General features: G+C 42.9%; 2 protein-coding genes across 25 annotated transcripts in view; one reads left to right on the top strand and one right to left on the bottom strand.

Annotated features, from left to right (window-relative positions):
- The window catches only part of g2e3 (G2/M-phase specific E3 ubiquitin protein ligase), an 81,542-nt gene that overhangs the window by 48,961 nt on the left and 13,205 nt on the right, over positions 1-19,376 (top strand). The window lies entirely within an intron of this gene.
- The window catches only part of si:dkey-23k10.2 (NACHT, LRR and PYD domains-containing protein 12), a 105,664-nt gene that overhangs the window by 82,810 nt on the left and 3,478 nt on the right, over positions 1-19,376 (bottom strand). For all 19 annotated transcript variants that reach the window (XR_007884506.1, XM_051398881.1, XM_051398877.1 and 16 more), the window contains exons 3-9: positions 16,412-16,531; positions 15,830-16,002; positions 12,922-14,713; positions 7,512-7,685; positions 4,956-5,132; positions 4,056-4,232; positions 160-333 (exon numbers count right to left, since the gene is read on the bottom strand). Coding sequence is in view for 18 of the 19 variants with exons in the window: in XM_051398881.1 (XP_051254841.1) it covers positions 160-333; positions 4,056-4,232; positions 4,956-5,132; positions 7,512-7,685; positions 12,922-14,713; positions 15,830-16,002; positions 16,412-16,531 (2,787 nt within the window). In the remaining variant the exon portion in view is untranslated. The remainder of the gene's footprint in view (positions 1-159; positions 334-4,055; positions 4,233-4,955; positions 5,133-7,511; positions 7,686-12,921; positions 14,714-15,829; positions 16,003-16,411; positions 16,532-19,376) is intronic.

Raw genomic sequence — 19,376 nt, 5'->3', positions numbered from 1 at the left:
CCACAGTCAATGGACTAAACCACTGAAGAAGAAAACAGCCTTTAGCATTAAGATACTCAGTGTGGATCAGTATAATATCAGCCTTATGTCTGCACTTTACTGTCAGCACAACTTAACATCACATTCATCTCAGCACAGAAAGAAAACATGGTGTCTGACCTCAGAGTCTCCAGTCTACAGTGTGGACTCTCCAGAAAACCACACAGCAGCTTCACTCCTGAATCCTGCAGCTTGTTGTTACTCAGCTCCAGCTCTCTCAGATGGGAGGGGTTGGACTTCAGAGCTGAGACCAGAGAAGAACAGCTGATCTCTGACAACCTGCAGCACCTCAATCTGAATAAAGAATAAAAGATGTGAGTTTATAATGAAACAGTTCAGTCAGTAGAAACGTCACACAGCTTCATAAAACACTGAATATATTTGTTATTGTCTGACAGTTGAAATAAAGATTGTTTAATTAACTTATTTTTATGGATGATTTAAACCACAAGGTGACCTTTAATGTAAAATCCAGAGCTGAAGAGGTTCACAGTGAATTATTCAGTGTAGATTCTTCTTGTTATATGAAGGTTTTAAATGTGGAGCTCAACATTGCTCTGCCACAGTCAATGGACTAAACCAGTGATTCCCAACCACCGACCTGTGTCCAAGACAAGTCAGGCCCCCCCAACCCCAACCCCTACCCGCATACACGCACTAAAAGAATAAAGTCATTAATTACAAACTTTTATTTGCACAAATAAACACCAGTTGTAGGTTTTTGTTATTATTCTCCTTGTTTTACAATGTATATAGATACATTTCTTCCTTTTTGTGTCATCAGGTAATTCACACACACAGTTTAATTTATGACCAGATTAGGCCTACCAGAGAATAGAATAGGCCTACCTCATTACAACAGAAAGATAATGATTCATTGTTAAGATATATCAGTATCTGTACAGTTTTCTTTCCATCTGTTTGTCACCAGGTGTATAAAATACAAACATAAATAATAACTGCAAGGACATTAGCCTATGTCTCTTTCCATGAGAGCTAAACATTAAACTTTTTTTTTCTTTTTACTTTAAAAACTGAACAGAGTGGGCACACACACACACACACACACACACACACACACACACACACACACACACACACACACACACACACACACACACACACACACCTTCTTACATAAGGAATAAAGATAGACTTTCAGAGATGTATGAGCACCTAGGCTTATATATACAGCTCTGTCACAGATCTCCTTGAGACAATTAACTTAAACACGGGAAGTCTGTTGATATTCACAAGCACATCATGTCAACACACATTTATGTGTAATAATTACAATAACAACTAACATCAATAACAATAAACAAGTTATTCCTTATGTTTTTTACTCTGTGCCAGTTTATTCATTCACAAACTAATGGCCACCTTGGGCTTGCATACCTTTCACCAGTGATACAATGTCAAGTGTGATGGTTGTGACAGCCAGTCTAAAGTCATGGTGGACATCAAGTCTGTTTCCGGCTTTTGTTTTTATTGTCACAAGAGCACTGAATGCTGTCTCAGACAAGTATGTAGTGCTGAATGGGAGAATAACCCTTGTCACTGCGTGTTTGGCCAGTCTGTGTCAGGAATGGTGACCGGGACTCAGGTGCAGACAAGAGTGAAGTTTCAAATAAAGAGTTTTTATTTGAAGTCCACAAACAAACGTGGAATGAGTGGCCAGAGACTCAGATGAGGCAGATGAGACAGAGAGTGGGTATGGGGTCCGGGCTCCAGTACTCTGGGTCTGGTTGTGAGACAGGAAAAAACAAGCTAGCAACAGGTAATGCTTAAATAGCAAATGTTTCTGGTTTGGCTGGCATGATTTCATACTGGATGGTTCAACGATCCAGCGGGGACTGGAAGGTCGGCCTGGCTTATGAAGGGTGAGTTGATGTTGATGAGGAACAGGAGTGCTGAGTAGTGTGATGAACTACAGGTGTGTAAGTAGGAGCTCCAGTGGCCACGCCCACCAGTGGTATGAAGGAGGCTAGGGCTGTGACAGCCTGGGAGCAACAGTTTGTCCTTTGACAATCCAAAACTTTTTGTATCCGTTCTGCTGGAAATATATTCTTTTGACACAGAATCAGCTTGAACGTCACAAAGATCATCTTCACAGCCAAGGTATTCCAAGTCCTTGAGGTTGGAAATGTAGGGGTCCAGCACCCACGCTTCTTTGATAAGTACTCATCGATGTCAGCGAAGCGGCTCTTAATCTCCTCACGGAGCAGGTTCATGTGCCGGGTAAACTTGGTGCGTAAAGACACGCGCACAGTGCCAGCAGACTGCTTACGCGGCAGTGGAAAATGCTGTAATTCCCCGTTCGGCATTTTTTCAACTCTATGATCCAGTTTGTGCACAAAAGCATCCAGGGTGTCTTTGCACTGGATGACATTGGATTCAGCCCCCTGCATCCGCTTGTTTGTCTCATTGTAAAGTGTGAACGTGTCCGCCAGGTATGCTGTTTTGTTCCAAAACGCATCAGTCAGCTGTTCACACAGTGGTCGATTGTGATCTTGCAAGAATTCCTTGATTTTTTCTTGCAGTTGCATAAAACGCACAAGCACTTGTCCACGCGTCAACCACCACACCTCCGTGTGTAGCAGCAGTGTTGGATGCGCTTCATCCTTGCACAGCTGGGCAAAAAGTCTCTTGTTTGATGGGCGAGCTTTAATAAAGTTTACAACTCTAAACAACAGTTGACAGGGTGTTACTAAGGTCTTCTGAAAGTTTTTTACTTGACAGTGCTTGCCAATGTATCATCCAGTGGAAAATCACGCACTCTGGGGCTTTTTCCTTAAGGCAGCTGTTAAACCCCTTGTTTTTACCCATCATTGCGGCGGCCCCGTCCGTGCAACATGCGACCAGGTTTTCATCGGGCAGATTGTTGGATGAGAGATATGAGTCCACAGCCAGAAATATATCCTGGCCGGTTGTTGTTGTTATTGCTAGATTTGTAGACATAAGAATGTCTTGTTCCAAGTCCTCGCCATCAATATACTGCACATAAACGATGAGGACAGACTCGTCTGAGACTGTTGTTGTTTCGTCCTGCTGAATGGCAAAGTTAACATTCCTCAGCTTCTCTGCAGCTGGTTTTTGCAATCTGCAGCCAGTCTTTCACAGTGTTGTCTGAGAGTGGGACAGTTTTCACTTTATCAACAACATGCAGTCCACAGGCAGGTGGGTTTGATTAGCTGCTCTCCAATATTGTTCGGCTTTTTAGCCTTGGCAATTAACAGCGAACAGTCAAATGACGCCTCTGTGGCTCTTTGTAAATCACTACCTGCTCTTTCAAAAGCTTTTCTGATGTCCGTGCATCTTCTTGAATTGCTTCTTCCTCTCAAAATATTCTCGACTTTCACCAATAGTGTTTGGTCTCCTGGCGTTGTTTCAGTTTGCTTGGCTTCGTGCTATCATTAGCTAGCTTCTCACCACAAATAATGCATTCTGGCTGAAAACTGTCCTGTAACCAATATCAAGGTAACTCTCGAGATATTGCCTTGTTTTCTTCTTTGATACAGATGAACCATCGGTACTTTTACGTTTCTCAGACATGATGTTTTATTCATAAAGTGATGCTGACAGCAGGAAAACAACTGGGATTAATTACCCAGGTCTAGCCTAGCCCGTGGCCGCGAAACTGACCGAAGGTTCAGAGGTCAGGGGTGTTGGTAATAAATAGTTTAATGAATTTAAATGTAGACCAAAAATATGTTTCAATTTGGATTATATAGAGTTTTGATTATTGATTGGGTGTTTTATTGGGATTTTATAAATTACATTTTTGTAAATAATAATTTTGGTAACCCCACAACCTCAGCAGACAAAGTTGTGTGCACCCCCTGCAATCCCAGGTTGGGAACCACTGGACTAAACCACTGAAGAAGAAAACAGCCTTTAGCATTAAGATACTCAGTGTGGATCAGTATAATATCAGCCTTATGTCTGCACTTTACTGTCAGCACAACTTTCACATCACATTCATCTCAGCACAGAAAGAAAACATGGTGTCTGACCTCAGAGTCTCCAGTCTACAGTGTGGACTCTCCAGAAAACCACACAGCAGCTTCACTCCTGAATCCTGCAGGTAGATGTTGTTACTCAGGTCCAGCTCTCTCAGATGGGAGGGGTTGGACTTCAGAGCTGAGACCAGAGAAGAACAGCTGATCTCTGACAAACAGCAGTCCCACAAACTGAATAAAGAATAAAAGATGTGAGTTTAGAAGACAATGTTCCTGCTTGAAATCATTCAGTGTTTAATAATCTGTTCAGAGCTGAAGAAGGTTTACAATGTACAAGTTTAAAGAATAAATGATGAAGATAAAATCATTTATAATCCAATCAGATGTGTTCAGGTTTTTAATGTGTAGATCAACACAGAGAGCTAATGCTACGCTACGAGTCAGAGAGCTAATGCTACGCTAGGACTCAGAGTCAGTGACAAACAGTAAATATAATGTGACAGAATGTTTAACAAGACTAGCTCGCTATCAGCCAGGTCATTGTCCCCAAATCAATGTGCAGATTTGGACCAACGATAGGACATGTGCACTGACGGCCGCAGCCTGAAGTAGCGAGTTGAACAGCCAATGGGATGTGAGTATCAGTGAGTTCAGGGGGGGGGTCGGGCTGTGGTGTTCAGAGGATGAAGGACGACACTCAGTGCTGTCAGATAGATTTATGAGATATTCACATTCTGTTTGAATTCAGTTGATATCATTCATTTAGAACGGTGAACAGACAGTTTCACTGGAACATCTCAGTAGCTGTCCTACAGCAGGACGTAATGGACACCCAGCAGCCAATCACAATGCAGGATTCACACACACCATGGTATAAGGATCAACATCAATTAGGTTGAGTTGTTAATGAAAGATATCAGATCTACAACAGTAACAGAGAGTCAGTGAACTGACCTCAGAGTCTCCAGTCTACAGTGTGGACTCTCCAGAAAACCACACAGCAGCTTCACTCCTGAATCCTTCAGGAGGTTGTTCTTACCCAGGTTCAGCTCTCTCAGATGGGAGGGGTTGGACTTCAGAGCTGAGACCAGAGAAGAACAGATGAAATTTGACAAACTGCAGCCCTCCAATCTGAATAAAGAATAAAAGATGTGAGTTTAGAAGACAATGTTCCTGCTTGAAATCATTCAGTGTTTAATAATCTGTTCAGAGCTGAAGAAGGTTTACAATGTACAAGTTTATAAAAAGCTTTAGATTAGTGTCTATCTGGACATATCTGGGAGTCAAACACATAAAGTCTCAGTGGATCAGCTGTATCTGTTCGGGGAGGGAGGAGTTAATACTAAATACTGTCTCCTCAATAGTTTTATTGCAGCCACTGACTGCTGGCACACACACACACACACACACACACACACACACACACACACACACACACACACACACACACACACACACACACACACACACACACACACACACACACACACACACAGACATAATCCATTTCCCTCAGCTCCTTTCTGCTCTCATTAATTTAATTAATAAGTGAGTTAATAAACTGTGCTGTTAGTGAGAGTGCTGTCTCAGGAGTTTGGTTGGACAGACAGAGTTGGATACAGTCGGAGGTTATATGTGATAATCTTGCAGGTCTTCCAGGTCATGTGGGCAGAATAATTACATTTTCTTTATAATATTAATTCTTGATATAATAACTAGTTTGGCTTATAGAGGAATAGGGGAGAAATTATAAATACATTGTGTTTGAAATATATATAGTGTTTAGATGATGGAAACAGTAATAAGAAAAGGTATTAATTGTTGTTAATTAATGGAAATATTAAGCCCAGTGGGAGGGGCTAGTGAAGTCAGTCCTGGCTTAGTAACAGTGGAGGTAACGTGCACTGGAGGTTACGACCTGGGTAATTTAAGTATTTGTTGTGATAGTTTCTTTTTTATTCATTTATGTTTGAAACGTTGTATATAGCACTTGATTTTCCTTTTCCAAGTTTTTGCCCTTTTGGACCACTTTCTGTAAATATTATCACCGTTGTGCACCTTGTGAGACCAGAAATAAATTACACCAACCATATCTTCAGACTACGCCTGAGTTTTGAGGTGTTTGAAATGTGCTATAAAGGGAAAAAACACTAAAAGACAAAACATACTGTACAGTCAGTGAGTACTTAATCATTAAGCTCAACAGCAAGGAGCTAAACTTTTTATTTTCTGCCACAAATTATTTGAAATAATTATCAAGGACAACATGCTTTATTAGTCTCTGGTTCAAGTGGTTCTATTGATCCTTTACGGACAATGTTTTTGATTTTATATTTCATTTAATTTGGTTTTTGTTAGTTCTTTTTAGATGACTTTAATTCTTGTATTTTTCATATTTAGTGTTATTGTGTAAATGTGCCTTTAATGTGTCTTAAACACTCGGTATGTACACAGATCATGGGGGTAGAAGTAGATGGGGACAATCTGTCCTATGATCTAGTTTCTTTTTTATTTACTTTCATTATGATTTTATTTGTATTGATTTCCAATATACATCTGTTATCTGTTATTAAATGTACATGTTGTGTCACTTTGAATGGAAACAATAAAAAGCACAGTTACAATAGGTCCAGTGTGGAGGTTCTTCCAGAAACCGCTTTGTGGGATTTGGGGTTCAGTTTTGAACTATTTATTTTCATTCACTGATGGAGAATAAAACACGTTTCTGTTTCATTCAAATGAGGGAAAGGTGAAAATGAAACCATTAAGAGAGAATCAACCACTGTTGAATGATTAATGTGATATTAAATATGTTTTAAATATGAAGCTCAACAAGATGCTCAGTGTGAATCAGCATCAAATCTATGTGGTTGAATCCTCAGTGTGGAATAAAGCTTTAATAGTATTAACTATGGTTTAACTTTAAATATTTCAGTTAGAATTTAAACTTCTGAAAACAACAATTTCTTGTCTGAAATATTAGTTTCACACTAACAATGTCAGCAGCGTTAATATTTCCAATGTTATAAAACTTTGTCTCAAGAGTTTGAGAACTGGCAGTGTGTTGAATCAGAGATCACATTACATTCATACGTTTCGTCTGAATGAACAAATGTTTTGGGTGAACGAACTGTACTGAATCACTTCCTCAAACAATCTGTTCTCAGTCAGCTGAGAGCCAACGTGCAGTGATTCAATGACTCACTCAGATAGATCCTAACTCACTGAACGTACTACACACAGTGAACGTGTCCTCAGCCCCGAGTGTTTCACTAAATACTCATTTCATTCTGCAGCACATTGTAGAATAAATCCTACAGTTTTCTGACTAACACCAATCCAGTTTGAGTACAGACGAAATCTGGAGCCAAATCATCCAGACTGACAGACTTTAAACAAGAGCTGTTGTGATTTGTGCTCAGACAAACTTAGAAAGTAAAAGAACTGAAGGAGATTTAAAACTTCTGTTATATTTGGTAGATATACACAGGAGCAAGCACATGAACTGACCTCAGAGTCTCCAGTCTACAGTGTGGACTCTTCAGCCCAGCAGACAGCAGGTTCACTATTGAATCCTGCAGGTGTCCCCAACTCAGGTCCAGCTCTCTCAGATGGGAGGGGTTGGACTTCAGAGCTGAGGCCACGACTTCACAGTGAGTCCATGAGAGTCCACAGTTAGAAAGTCTGTGAATACAGAGAATATAACCTTTAAAATAAAATCTGATTGCACACAAAGCAAATAGACACACATAAATCATTCAACATTCATATTTAACACAGCATGTTTAAATGTAAGTTGTAGCCCCTTCATGCCACACACAAATATTACATTTATATTAGAATAAAATAAAATAAACAATACATACAGTTATTAACATATATAACTATAAAGCCAGTAAAGTAGTTCTGCAGTGCATTTTTTGAATGTGGGTCTGGGGGAATGTAAACAGCTACAGAAGCACATTGCCTTCACAAAAAAACATTTAGACATATTGTAATTATCAGTTACTATCTCGTAATTACAAGGAAAGATGTTGTGATGATGAGATCAGGATCTTTATGAAAAAGTGGACTGGTCCCACATACTGGCCACTGTTTAGCTCAGTGGTACCTGGGGACATGTTGAACAACAATCTGGTTTGAATTTTTAAAATATGCATATTCATATCATGCTCATTCCCCACGAGCAGTAGGAAGCCATTAATGACAAACAATGTGACAGCCTCCAAATCACATACAAGGAGCTGGAAACATGGACCATAGTAACATCATATCATGAGTATCAACAGCTCACATGTCTAATGAACCTGATAATATAGGTACATGTGTTGTCCATATGCCAGGTAGGTTCATCCACAAATGTAACCTGCATACGTTCACTGTAATCACCTCTTGGAGCCTGTAGGATTATTAATTAATGAGTGAATGTGGATCTGATTATTGGTATTTAACATATGTAGGTTTTGATATATATTGTTTGCTCACTCACTTTTTGTGAGACCTCGTTGAATTTATTATAAAGGTTTTTATTTCTCTGTGATGGCTTTGTCCACTTTGTGTATACTGATGATATGATGTTACTAAGGTCCATTTCTCTGTCTGTCATTAATGCCTTCCTACTGCATGTGGGGACGGACTGTTTGCAGACTTGTAGCTGCTCCCTGTTTAAGATGGCTCCACATTGTCATGAACCATTTGCCTGATGAAGGTCTAGTACCCAAACGTTGTAAATTAATGTAATATTGCAGGTCAGTGTGCGAGTATTTATCTTTGCAGCATCTAACTATTAAAAATGTGCAGTCAAAGACTAAGAAAGTAATGAAACATGTATTTCAACAAAAGATCATCAGAAATAAATAGAAAGTGTCCCGTATTAAACAACCCTTGTGGACATTTGAGTACAGATCCATCCGTTATACCGTACAAAGAGATGTAGACTTCTCAGAGGAGGTAGGTGTGACCGCAGTGTTTTGAGATGCAGTGTTGACTTATTAATATTAATGCCATCCTCATTAAGTAACATTAATAGTTCCCAGTGTCCCACTTTAACTGTGTTTAAGCAACGAGTATCACTGACGTAAAAACAGAGTTTTGTGTTCTGTCAGGGCCGAACACGCTCCGCCTGTCGAGAGCAGCAGCTTGATCCAGGATGTTGTGGTGGAGCAGGTCTCTGTAAAGATGAGGGCACAGCAGTCTCTGATTTGCTGATGCTGGGTCAGCCTGAGTCCCATTTCATCCATTCCATGTTCCTGAGACCAGACATCAGCCAGCAGTAGGCCGGGTAGTGGAGCAGTCTTCGGTCTGAGCTGGGTTAGCTTAGCTTTTATCCCGGCTCTCCTCCAGCTCTTCCTGGGGCGGTGCCGTTTGGTCCGGCTGGATGGGCGGAAGATCTTGTGGTCGGTGATCGTCTCAAGGTCCACTGCACTTAATCCAATCCCTGCACTTCCTTTACCAGTGTTGATGAGTGTATTTCTGTCATAAGTAATCTGAGCTTCAGTAATAAAGGTTTAAAAAATAACAAATAAAACAAAAATGTAGCGAGGTTTGAAGGAGCTGCTGACCGCTGGATCTGCACGCCGTCACCAAGGATCCTCCAGGGAAGTTCAACTGGCTGAAGTAAAAGTTTTAACTACGCTATCGTTTCTTCTCTGAGCTTGGTGATGATAAAATGAACCTACTGAGCTCTCCTTCACCGGCAGAAAGAACCGGGAGGCCGTCCCAGGAGCTGACTGTGTAATGAGCTGCTGTCTGAGGAAATCAGCTGCTAAATACACAAAGACTGTGGCTGCAGATTCAATGAAAACCACAGTGGAAATATGTGCTGCTATCTGCTCTGCATATGTTGTCTTTAGTGTTCCTGATGTGAAATGGTCAGAGAGGAAACATGCTGTCTAACAGTTTGTAAACTGATATAATTTCTCACATTATGGTGACCAGATGAGACAATGAGACAAAAACTCTCTCTATCACTGAACATCAGCAGCTTTGGAAGGTACCACTGTTTACAGAGCATTCCATTCAAATACTAGCAGAGAGAGAGCTTCCTTACTGTGCTTATAAATCAAACTCATTCATTCATTCAGACATTCACTGTCTTTTCATATGGACTGTGGTATGTTGATATTCACTTTATGTGCACATGGACACGCAGCAACTGGCAGCAGCAGGAGTCTGTTTGTCTGTTTTTGTTCAGGTGGTTAAAGTTTGTCGTCATCCGTAGTGACCCACAGAAAATGCCAGCTTGAAAGACTCAGCAAGAAAACTGGCCTAACAGTGCATTTCCAAGCCTACACAGACTACCTGCAGCTATACAAAGACTCTCTAACCTCTGCCCAGTCCACCTACTACTCATATCTCATACAGTCTGGCTCTACCAACCCCAAGGCACTCTTTTCCACCATAAACAACCTTCTGCCCTGTGACAACTCCTCCAGTTCCTTCACAGTGGACAAGTGCAACTCCTTTACAGTTTTCCTGTTTCCCCCATGGGGCTGTCCAACTTCATGGTAGGAATGAAGAGCTGCACTTCCTCTTCATGTTCCACCCTCAACATCACCGGTACTGGCCTCTCCTGGCTAAGGTCATATCTCACAAATAGACAACAGTTCATCAATACCAACAACTGCACCTCCTCCACTGCTCCCCTGTCCCAAGGCCTTTAATTAGGCGCTTTAATGTTTGAATTATTGTTGAGTGTTGTAGATATATATCTATATATAGTTTTTAGGGTGTTGTTCTATAAACTTCTTTTGTAACTTATGTGATATGTCTTTGAGTTCCTAGGAAAGCGCTCTAAAAATAAAATGTATTATTGTTATTACTATTTATTAAAATGCAAAGTTTTAGTTAAATAACATCAGATTTTATTGGGGGAAACCCCACAGCCACACAAATCATAAAAAGAATTAAAGCTGCAAGCAGCATTGAGCGGGACCTCGCAATCCACGCAACTCGGGGCGTGCTGCGGCCGTGTTGCGCGCCGTCGTAACACGCGCGGACCACAACATGAAAATCTCACCTAAATCAGCTCAAAATCGCCATGCAGCGCTTAGTTCCTTTTGCCAATAGGTGGCGCTATCACTATGTCTGAATATTGTTATGTAGACATGTTCAGGACGGGACTCTTATCAAACACGTGAGGTTTCATTGAGATTGGACCACGTACGCTGAAGTTATGAGGACGTGTTCAGGGCGAGACTGTTACGGAATATATGAAGTTTATGGAGGTTGGACATTGCACACTGAAGTTATGAGTGCTGTTTTATGGTGAATCGGCTGAATTTGAGAAGTCGTCACTGGCACGTGGTTTGACGTACAGTCACAAATAGCTCAACTTTTAAGACCAATTTTGAAGCAGATCCGATGAATTCCCTAGGAGGAGGAGTTCAAATACAACACAAAAGGTTAGCCGAAAGTGAAAATCAAAATCAAAATGGCCGGCTTCCCGTGGGGTTTGGGATATAGGATTTTTTGTAGGTCTTGGCACGTTGCACGTGCCTACCGAGTTTCGTACATATCGGTGAAACGTGGCGCCGGGGATGCTTTTTTTATCCTGTAGGGGGCGCTACAAACACGACAAACACGATTTTTGGTATGTGAGCTTCAGGCACTACTCTACACGTGCCCTGTGAATTTCATATTTATAACTATTACGGTCTCCGCACAGTGATTTACCATGCCACCAGAGCACCACCTAGTGGCAGATTGTTGACACATTTATTATTGAGCCTCAGGGAGCCATGGGCAAGCATTGTACCAAGTTTCATTTTAATCACACGTGCTGTTGCAGAGATATAAACTTCTTTATTTCAAAGAGCACCACCTAGTGGTGATGGCCTGACATTGAGCAAGATGCCTAAGGAAGACATGGCGAACTATGGACCCAAGCTTGGTGTCAATCGGACATACCAATGTGGAGAAATGGTCCACTTCCTTTTTGACGAAAAATGTACAGGAAGTATAAAGTTTATAGCGTGCTTATTTTTTAAATTTCAAACATGTTCAAATTACTTTTTTTGCCAGGGCGGTCCCCAGGTGCTAGGTGAAAAATTACATGCCAATTGGACAAAGTGTGTTGGAGGAACAGGAAAAACTAATTTAAGGACATTTTGTGCCCTAACGAAAAAACATTATTGGCGCAAGACAGCGGGGCCTATATGGGGAGATTCAGCTCCATTCACCGAACGTGTGGATATGAGGTTTTTGAATGTGCGACAAACTATGCAGAACTTATTAGCCTAAACTCCCTTTTTATGATAGTAGCACCACCTAGTGGCCGATCTGAAAGCAACACAAAGAATATCCAATATTTCACCAGGCCTGACCCCTTTGCCAAATAAAATTGAATTTTATGTCTATGTATATGTTCAGGGGGGCAAAAAGGCAGTCAAAGGGGGCAAAAAATACTGGGTAAGAATAAGAAACGAAGCAAAAACAATAGGGACCTCCAGTGGTCGCTGGCTCAGTCCCTAAAAATAAATGATAACAGAAACACATTGCACACACTGTATACACTGTAAAAAAGGACATTTCCAGCACAAACTCTTGAGCCCTCAAGTTTGTCTGCTGGATTTGTGTCGAACCTCTGTCACTCAAATAAAGACAGAAGACGATAGAAATTACTAGAAGATGTTCACTGACCTGATAGCCATAAACACAAAAATGATTTCTGTCTTATTCTCGGTGCATTTTAAACATTTGTAGTGTAACACATGTCTACTGTATTCAATAAGCAGGTTTAATACTAGTTTAGGAAAACTTTTATAGTGTTGAAGTTTTATATGTGTGTGTGTGTGTGTGTGTGTGTGTGTGTGTGTGTGTGTGTGTGTGTGTGTGTGTGTGTGTGTGTAAAGTGTGTATATTGACTCTAATACTGATGACTTCAGTATTGCTTTACAATGTTAATCACATCTGGACTTACAGAGCCTTTCTGCAGTTCCTCACAGCTGGAATCAGTCTCCGTCGTCCCACCTCTGATGTGTTGTACTTCTTCAGGTTCAACTCATCCAGAACCTCCTCTGACATCTGCAGCATGTAGGCCAGAGCTGAGCAGTGGATCTCAGACAGTTTCATCTCTGATCTGTTCTCTGACTTCAGGAACTCTTGGATCTCCTGATGGACTGAGTGGTCGTTCATCTCCGTCAGACAGTGGAAGATGTTGATGCTTCTGTCAGGAGAGATTTTATGACTGTTCATCTTCTTCAGGTTGTTGATGTTTCTCTGGATGATTTCTGGACTGTTGTCTGTCTGTCCCAGCAGGCCTCCTAAGAGTCTCTGGTTGGACTCCAGAGAGAGGCCATGAAGGAAGCGAACCAACAGGTCCAGGTGGCCATTTTTACTACACTGGGATTTCGTCATTGCTTCCATCAGGAAGATGTCTAGAGTTGAATTAACATAATATTTTCCCAGGAAGTCCTTCAGTACCTCTGTGTTGCTGTTGGTGTGACAGTGGAACATGTAGACTGCAGCCAGAAACTCCTGAATGCTCAGATGAACGAAGCAGTAGACTGTTTTCTGGAAGATCACACTCTCTCTTTTGAAGATCTCTGTACAAACTCCTGAGTACACCGAGGCCTCTGTGACATCAAGACCACACTGATCCAGGTCTTCTTGGTAGAACATGATGTTTCCTTTCTCCAGCTGTTCAAACGCCAGCCTCCCCAGCTTCAGAAGAACCTTCCTGTCAGCCTCCATCAGCTCCTGTGGACTCGTCTCATGTCCCTCATCATACTTCTGCTTCTTCCTCTTTGTCTGAACCAGCAGGAAGTGTGAGTACATGTCAGTCAGGGTCTTGGGCAGCTCCCCTCTCTGGTCTGTGGTCAACATGTGGTCCAGAACTGTAGCAGTGATCCAGCAGAAGACTGGGATTAGACACATGATGTGGAGGCTCCTGCAGTCCTTGATGTGGGAGATGATTCTGTTGGACAGATCTTCATCACTGACTCTCCTCCTGAAGTACTCCTCCTTCTGGACGTCAGTGAAGCCTCGTACTTCTGTTACCCTGTCAACACATTCAGGAGGGATCTGATTGGCTGCTGCAGGTCTGGAAGTTATCCAGACAAGAGCCAATGGAAGCAGATTCCCCTTGATGAGGTTTGTCAACAACACGTTGACTGAAGACTTCTGTGTGACGTCAGACACAACCTCATTGTTGTGGAAATCCAGTGAAAGTCTGCTTTCATCCAGGCCGTCAAAGATGAACAAAAGTTTACAGACAGTGAGCTGCTCTGCTGTGACCTTCTGTAATGTTGGATGGAAAACATGGAGCAGCCTGAGAAGACTGTACTGCTCATCTTTGATCAGGTTCAGCTCCCTGAACGAAAGCAGAACCACCAGACTGACATCTTGGTTGTTCGAGCCCTCTGCCCAGTCCAGAGTGAACTTCTGCACTGAGAAGGTTTTTCCAACGCCAGCGACGCCGTTCGTCAGAACCACTCTGATGTGTCTCTGTTGGTCAGGTAAGGCTTTAAAGACGTCGTGGCACCTGATTGGAGCGTCATGGAGGATCTTCTTCTTGGAAGCTGTCTCAAGCTGTCTCACCTCATGTTGGGTATTAACTTCTTCACTCTGTCCCTCTGTGATGTAGAGCTCAGTGTAGATCCTGTTGAGGAGGGTTCCACTTCCTGGTTCATCAGTTCCTTCAGTCACACGTTCACATCTCCTCCTCAGACTGATCTTATGTTCATCTAAAACCTCCTGCAGACCACCATCTCCTGGAAGAGAAGAAGAAATGGGAGACAAAACAAAGAAAATTTGACAATCTTCTGATTATTTTACTTGCCAATAAAAAAAAGAATCCAGACTTAAAGGTTATAAAGTCCAGTTTTGTGTAAACATCAGAAATGCTCCTTTGTCTCTCAGCCTCTGGCTGTGTGTCAGTGGACTCTCTTCATCAGCTCTTCATCTGAATTGCTCACTGTGGCTGTTCCTTCGTCTCAGGAATGTTTAAACTGATCCACCGACCAAATAATGCAGAATACGTTATTGAATAGTGAATCTGTGTGAGGAATACACTCCATTTCCTGCTTCACAATAAAAGCCTCCCATTGGTCCACTGTCATGTGCAGCAGCAGCAGGAAGTTGATCACTTTAGATACAGACGTGGCTTTTGTTTGAGGGAGGAGGATCTCAGGTTGGCCCCTGTTGACCATGATGCTACCATCAGAACCACAACAGCTAGTTTGTTCCTGCTATGAGGCTGCAGTGGAGATGCACGTGTTCACAGTTTGACACAATGTGGCACAAAGACAAAGTAAGCAAACTGAAAACTGTTGTTTACGAGCTGAGGGCCAACAGTGTAAGTACAGTACAGTTTAAGCTGTTTAATGTGCTGACACTGATGAGCTCATTAGCTACCTAATGATGTTAGCAGTGCACTTTTCCTCAGTGGATGTTTATTCGGTTGCTTGTTCAACAAGTCAGTCTGCAGGACGAAGTGTGTTTGTAAGTTAGAGAAGAAGCAGTCACGAGCAGGAACACCAATGTGAGCTGTTGTTTAAAGTCTGTGGCTCTTGTTGCGTCTCAGGCTGCTGTCTGTCTGTGATAGAACAGTGATGTTACTGCTTTACACAGAGTTTAATAGTTCTCCATCTCCATCTATGCACACAGAGAACAAACAGCATTCTGACTGCTTAATACAAAGACAGGGGGCGCTATCATAAAACCAACATGTGTCAATATGTTTTCTCAAAGGAGAACAAGGACAAGAATTGTATGCTGGAGCAGAAAAAACATGCAAATAAAATTTAAATGTATAAAGGTGTTAAATGGCCGTACTGTATGACACAACTAATGTATTAACACATCAGCAGACAGGTATACAGTCTTACTCTGTCTTGTTCTGGGTCTTTCTCCAGACTGGGGACAGGAGGCGTCTCCTGATGAAGCAGACTGGTACCAGTATGAGGTGATGCACTGTCTGCAGAACCAGAGTCCAGAGCTGGTAGAGACTGGATCCTTCAGGACGTCCCGACACAAAACGCAGCAACTCCTCTTCCTCTCTCTGTGAAGACATTTCTTTATAAGTACAATGATTTGTTGACTGTAGTTGAAACATATCAACATGTGTCCACTGACTCTGTGTAGAAGCTCAGATGGTCACAGAGAACAGTAAAAGTCTCGTTACTTTTCTGTTTGAATTCAGCATTCAGTCTGAAATGAAACAATTGTTCCTTTAATTTCAACTCTCCTGCTTTCACAAACACCAATGAACTGCTTTTCCTGTTTGTCTCATTAAACATTTAGTGATCAGCCTGTAGTTAGTTATTAATACTTACTAACTGTCACTGTTTAGTAAGTAAATACATTTTAGCATAAAGTTTAATATATAAACACAAAATCAACAGAAAGCATGCATGAGCAGAGGGAACTGAAAATGAGTCATATAAATGAGTTTGTATCAGTTCTCTTACTTTGAGTCTGAGGGTCGAGGTTCATTACTGAACAATGGAGGATGGTCATTGGACCAGTCACTCTTCATAGACAGACAGCTGGACACTGCAGACTCTGCTCTCCGTCTGTTCGACTGAACTCTGTAAGAACCAACATGTTTTCATTCATATTGTTGTTGAGTTCAGCTGTTTTTCACTTTCTATACTGATGATTTCTTTACAGATACACCAACTCAATACAATCTAAAGTATTCTCGTGATACAGCTTTAGAGCTGTATCATCATCATATCTGTGTTCAGTAACTCAGACAACTCTGGGCTGCATCAACATGACGGGAACAAAGTGGTCGAGTGCAGTGATAACAATGCTCTTGAAATTAACACAAAGAAAAGTGAAGAAATTGTTTTTGGTTCACCGTCTGACTCTCATAAAGTTCCTGTTGTCATCCATAAAGAAACAGTTAAGCTACAAGGTGCCATCATTTAACAAAATTAGACGGAAGCAGCAGTCCATCCTAAAATTAAATATGAAGCAAATACAAGTTGTAGGGCCTTTTCCTGTGGAGCTGCTGTGATGAAAGAAACATTTCAAAGTCAAAGTCAGCTTTATTGTCAATTGCTTCACATGCACCAGACATACAAAGTAATCGAGAGGACGTTTCTCACTCTCCCAACAGGAAGATGGACGATCTGTAAGATCCTTCAATGAAGGAGCACAGAGATGCTGAAAAGAGGAGGACAACAAGTCGCGCAACCGGGCCAAAATCCTGGCGCGCCAGTGAGATCTACGTCATTTTGACGTCACATTGTCATGCGACAGGTCGACTGCGGCGAGTATACCCGGCGCTTAACATCCACCACTCGGACGACACTGAGCACAGGTTCGCCTCAGGGCTGTGTGTTAAGCCCTTTCCTGTATGCCCTATACACAAATGACTGTGTCCCTCTCCACCACTCTAACATCATTGTCAAATTTGTGGATGACACAACAGTGGTAGGCCTCATCTCGGGCGGTGATGAGACAGCATACAGGGAGGAGGTCCAGAGGCTCGCAGCCTGGTGCTCAGTGAATAACCTCCTGCTGAATGCCAGCAAAACCAAGGAGATGGTGATGGACTGGAGGAGAAAGAGAGCTGGCCCTGCCCCACTACAGATAGAGGGTGACTGTGTGGAGAGAGTCTCTTCTTTTAAGTTTCTTGGGGTGCATGTGGCTGACAATTTAACGTGGTCCACCAACACATCAGCGGTAGGTGGAAAGGCCCAGCAGAGGCTACACCACAAGACCACTGAGGAAATGTGACCTGGATGTGCACCTGCTGCGTTCCTTCTACCGTTCCACCATAGAGAGTGTGCTGACATACTGCCTCACTATATGATACCCAGGTTGCATGGCCAAGAACAGGAAAGCCCTGCAAGGGGTCATTAAAACAGCGCAGCAAATTATTGGCTGCCCTTTGACCTCCCTGGAAGACATCGCAAATACGCGAGGGCTAAACAGGGCAAAGAAGATCCTGTCTGACCCATCCCACCCAGGCAATGGCCTCTTCAATCTCCTGCCCTCTGGGAAGCGATACAGGGTATTGGGGAGCAGGACAAACCGGCTTAGAAGCACTTTCTATCCATGGGCAATCAGACTTTTGAACACTTAACTCCCCCCCAGCCCCCCTCTACTATGCACTTTGGACAATCATCAGTGTGGGTCATGGGAATATGTGCAATAGACCGTGTGTGTTTGTGTGTGTGTTTGTGTGTGTGTATATATGTGCGTGTGTCGTTTTTACCCAGAAGTGTGCGTGTGTGAGTGTGTGCATGGAGGGGGGTTACATGTGTAGGTATGTGTGGATTTATTTTTTTGAGATCTTTCTTTCTTTTTTCTTTTTTTAAATGCACAGAGGATAAATTGCTCAACCAATTCTGATTCTGATTCTACTGTATGAACTCCATCAGCACATCAGTGACCAGCAGACAGCCCACCCAGATACCTTCCTCATCCTGGCAGAGGATTTCAACCACGCCAACTCCAAGAGCGTGTTTCCACAACTCCATGGACACATCTACTTTCCAACACGAGGAAACAATACCCTGGACAATGTCTACACCACAGACAGAGGTGCTTACAAAGCCCGTCCCCTCCCCGACCTCGGGGCCTCAGACCACACCATTGTTATGCTAATGAAAGCATACAGGCCGCTGGTTAAAGTCACCAAACCAGCTACAAAGCAGATACGCGTGTGGCCTGAGGGGTCTTCAGGGGCACTTTAGGACTGCTTCTCCACCACTGACTGGAGCATGTTCAGACAGGCAGCTACCTACAACAACATCACGGACCTCCAGGATTACACAGAGGCCGTCACTTCCTACATGAGGAAGTGCATGGACGATGTCACGGTCACCAGAACCATCTCCATTCGCGCCAACCAGAAGCCAGGGGAAGTCCACAGGCTCCTGAGGGCTCAGAACGCCGCCTTCAAAGCTGGCGAAGAGGTGGGCCGGAGGACAGCCAGGGCCAACCTGTCATGAGGCATCAGAAAAGCCAAGAGGCAGTACTCCAGGAGGATCGCAGACCGCTTCAACGACAGCAGAGACACCAGGAACCTGTGGCGAGGAATGCAGCCCATCACTGACTATAAGCCCTCTCCGCAGACCTGTGACAGCTCCACCTCTCTGCTGAACCAGCTGAACGACTTCTTCGCTCACTTTGAGGCAGACAACAACACCCCGGCACAGGAGACCCCACCACCTCCCGGCGACCAGGTGTTGACGCTATCCCCAGATAGTGAGAGGCGATCCCTCAGAAGGACGAACCTGTGAAAAGCCCAGGGTCCTGACAACATTCCTGGTCGTGTCCTGAGAGACTGTGCAGAGGAGCTCACAGATGTCTTCACCAACATCTTCAACACCTCGCTGAGACAGGCTGTTCTCCCCACGTTCCTCAAAGCCACCACAATCATCCCGGTCCCGAAGAAGTCGTCTCCCTCCAGCTAAA

This window comes from Dicentrarchus labrax, unplaced genomic scaffold (assembly GCF_905237075.1).
Source record: "Dicentrarchus labrax unplaced genomic scaffold, dlabrax2021, whole genome shotgun sequence".
NCBI lineage: Eukaryota > Metazoa > Chordata > Actinopteri > Moronidae > Dicentrarchus > Dicentrarchus labrax.
Note: the sequence above shows the minus strand (reverse complement) of the source record. Positions and strands in the feature narration are given on the sequence as shown.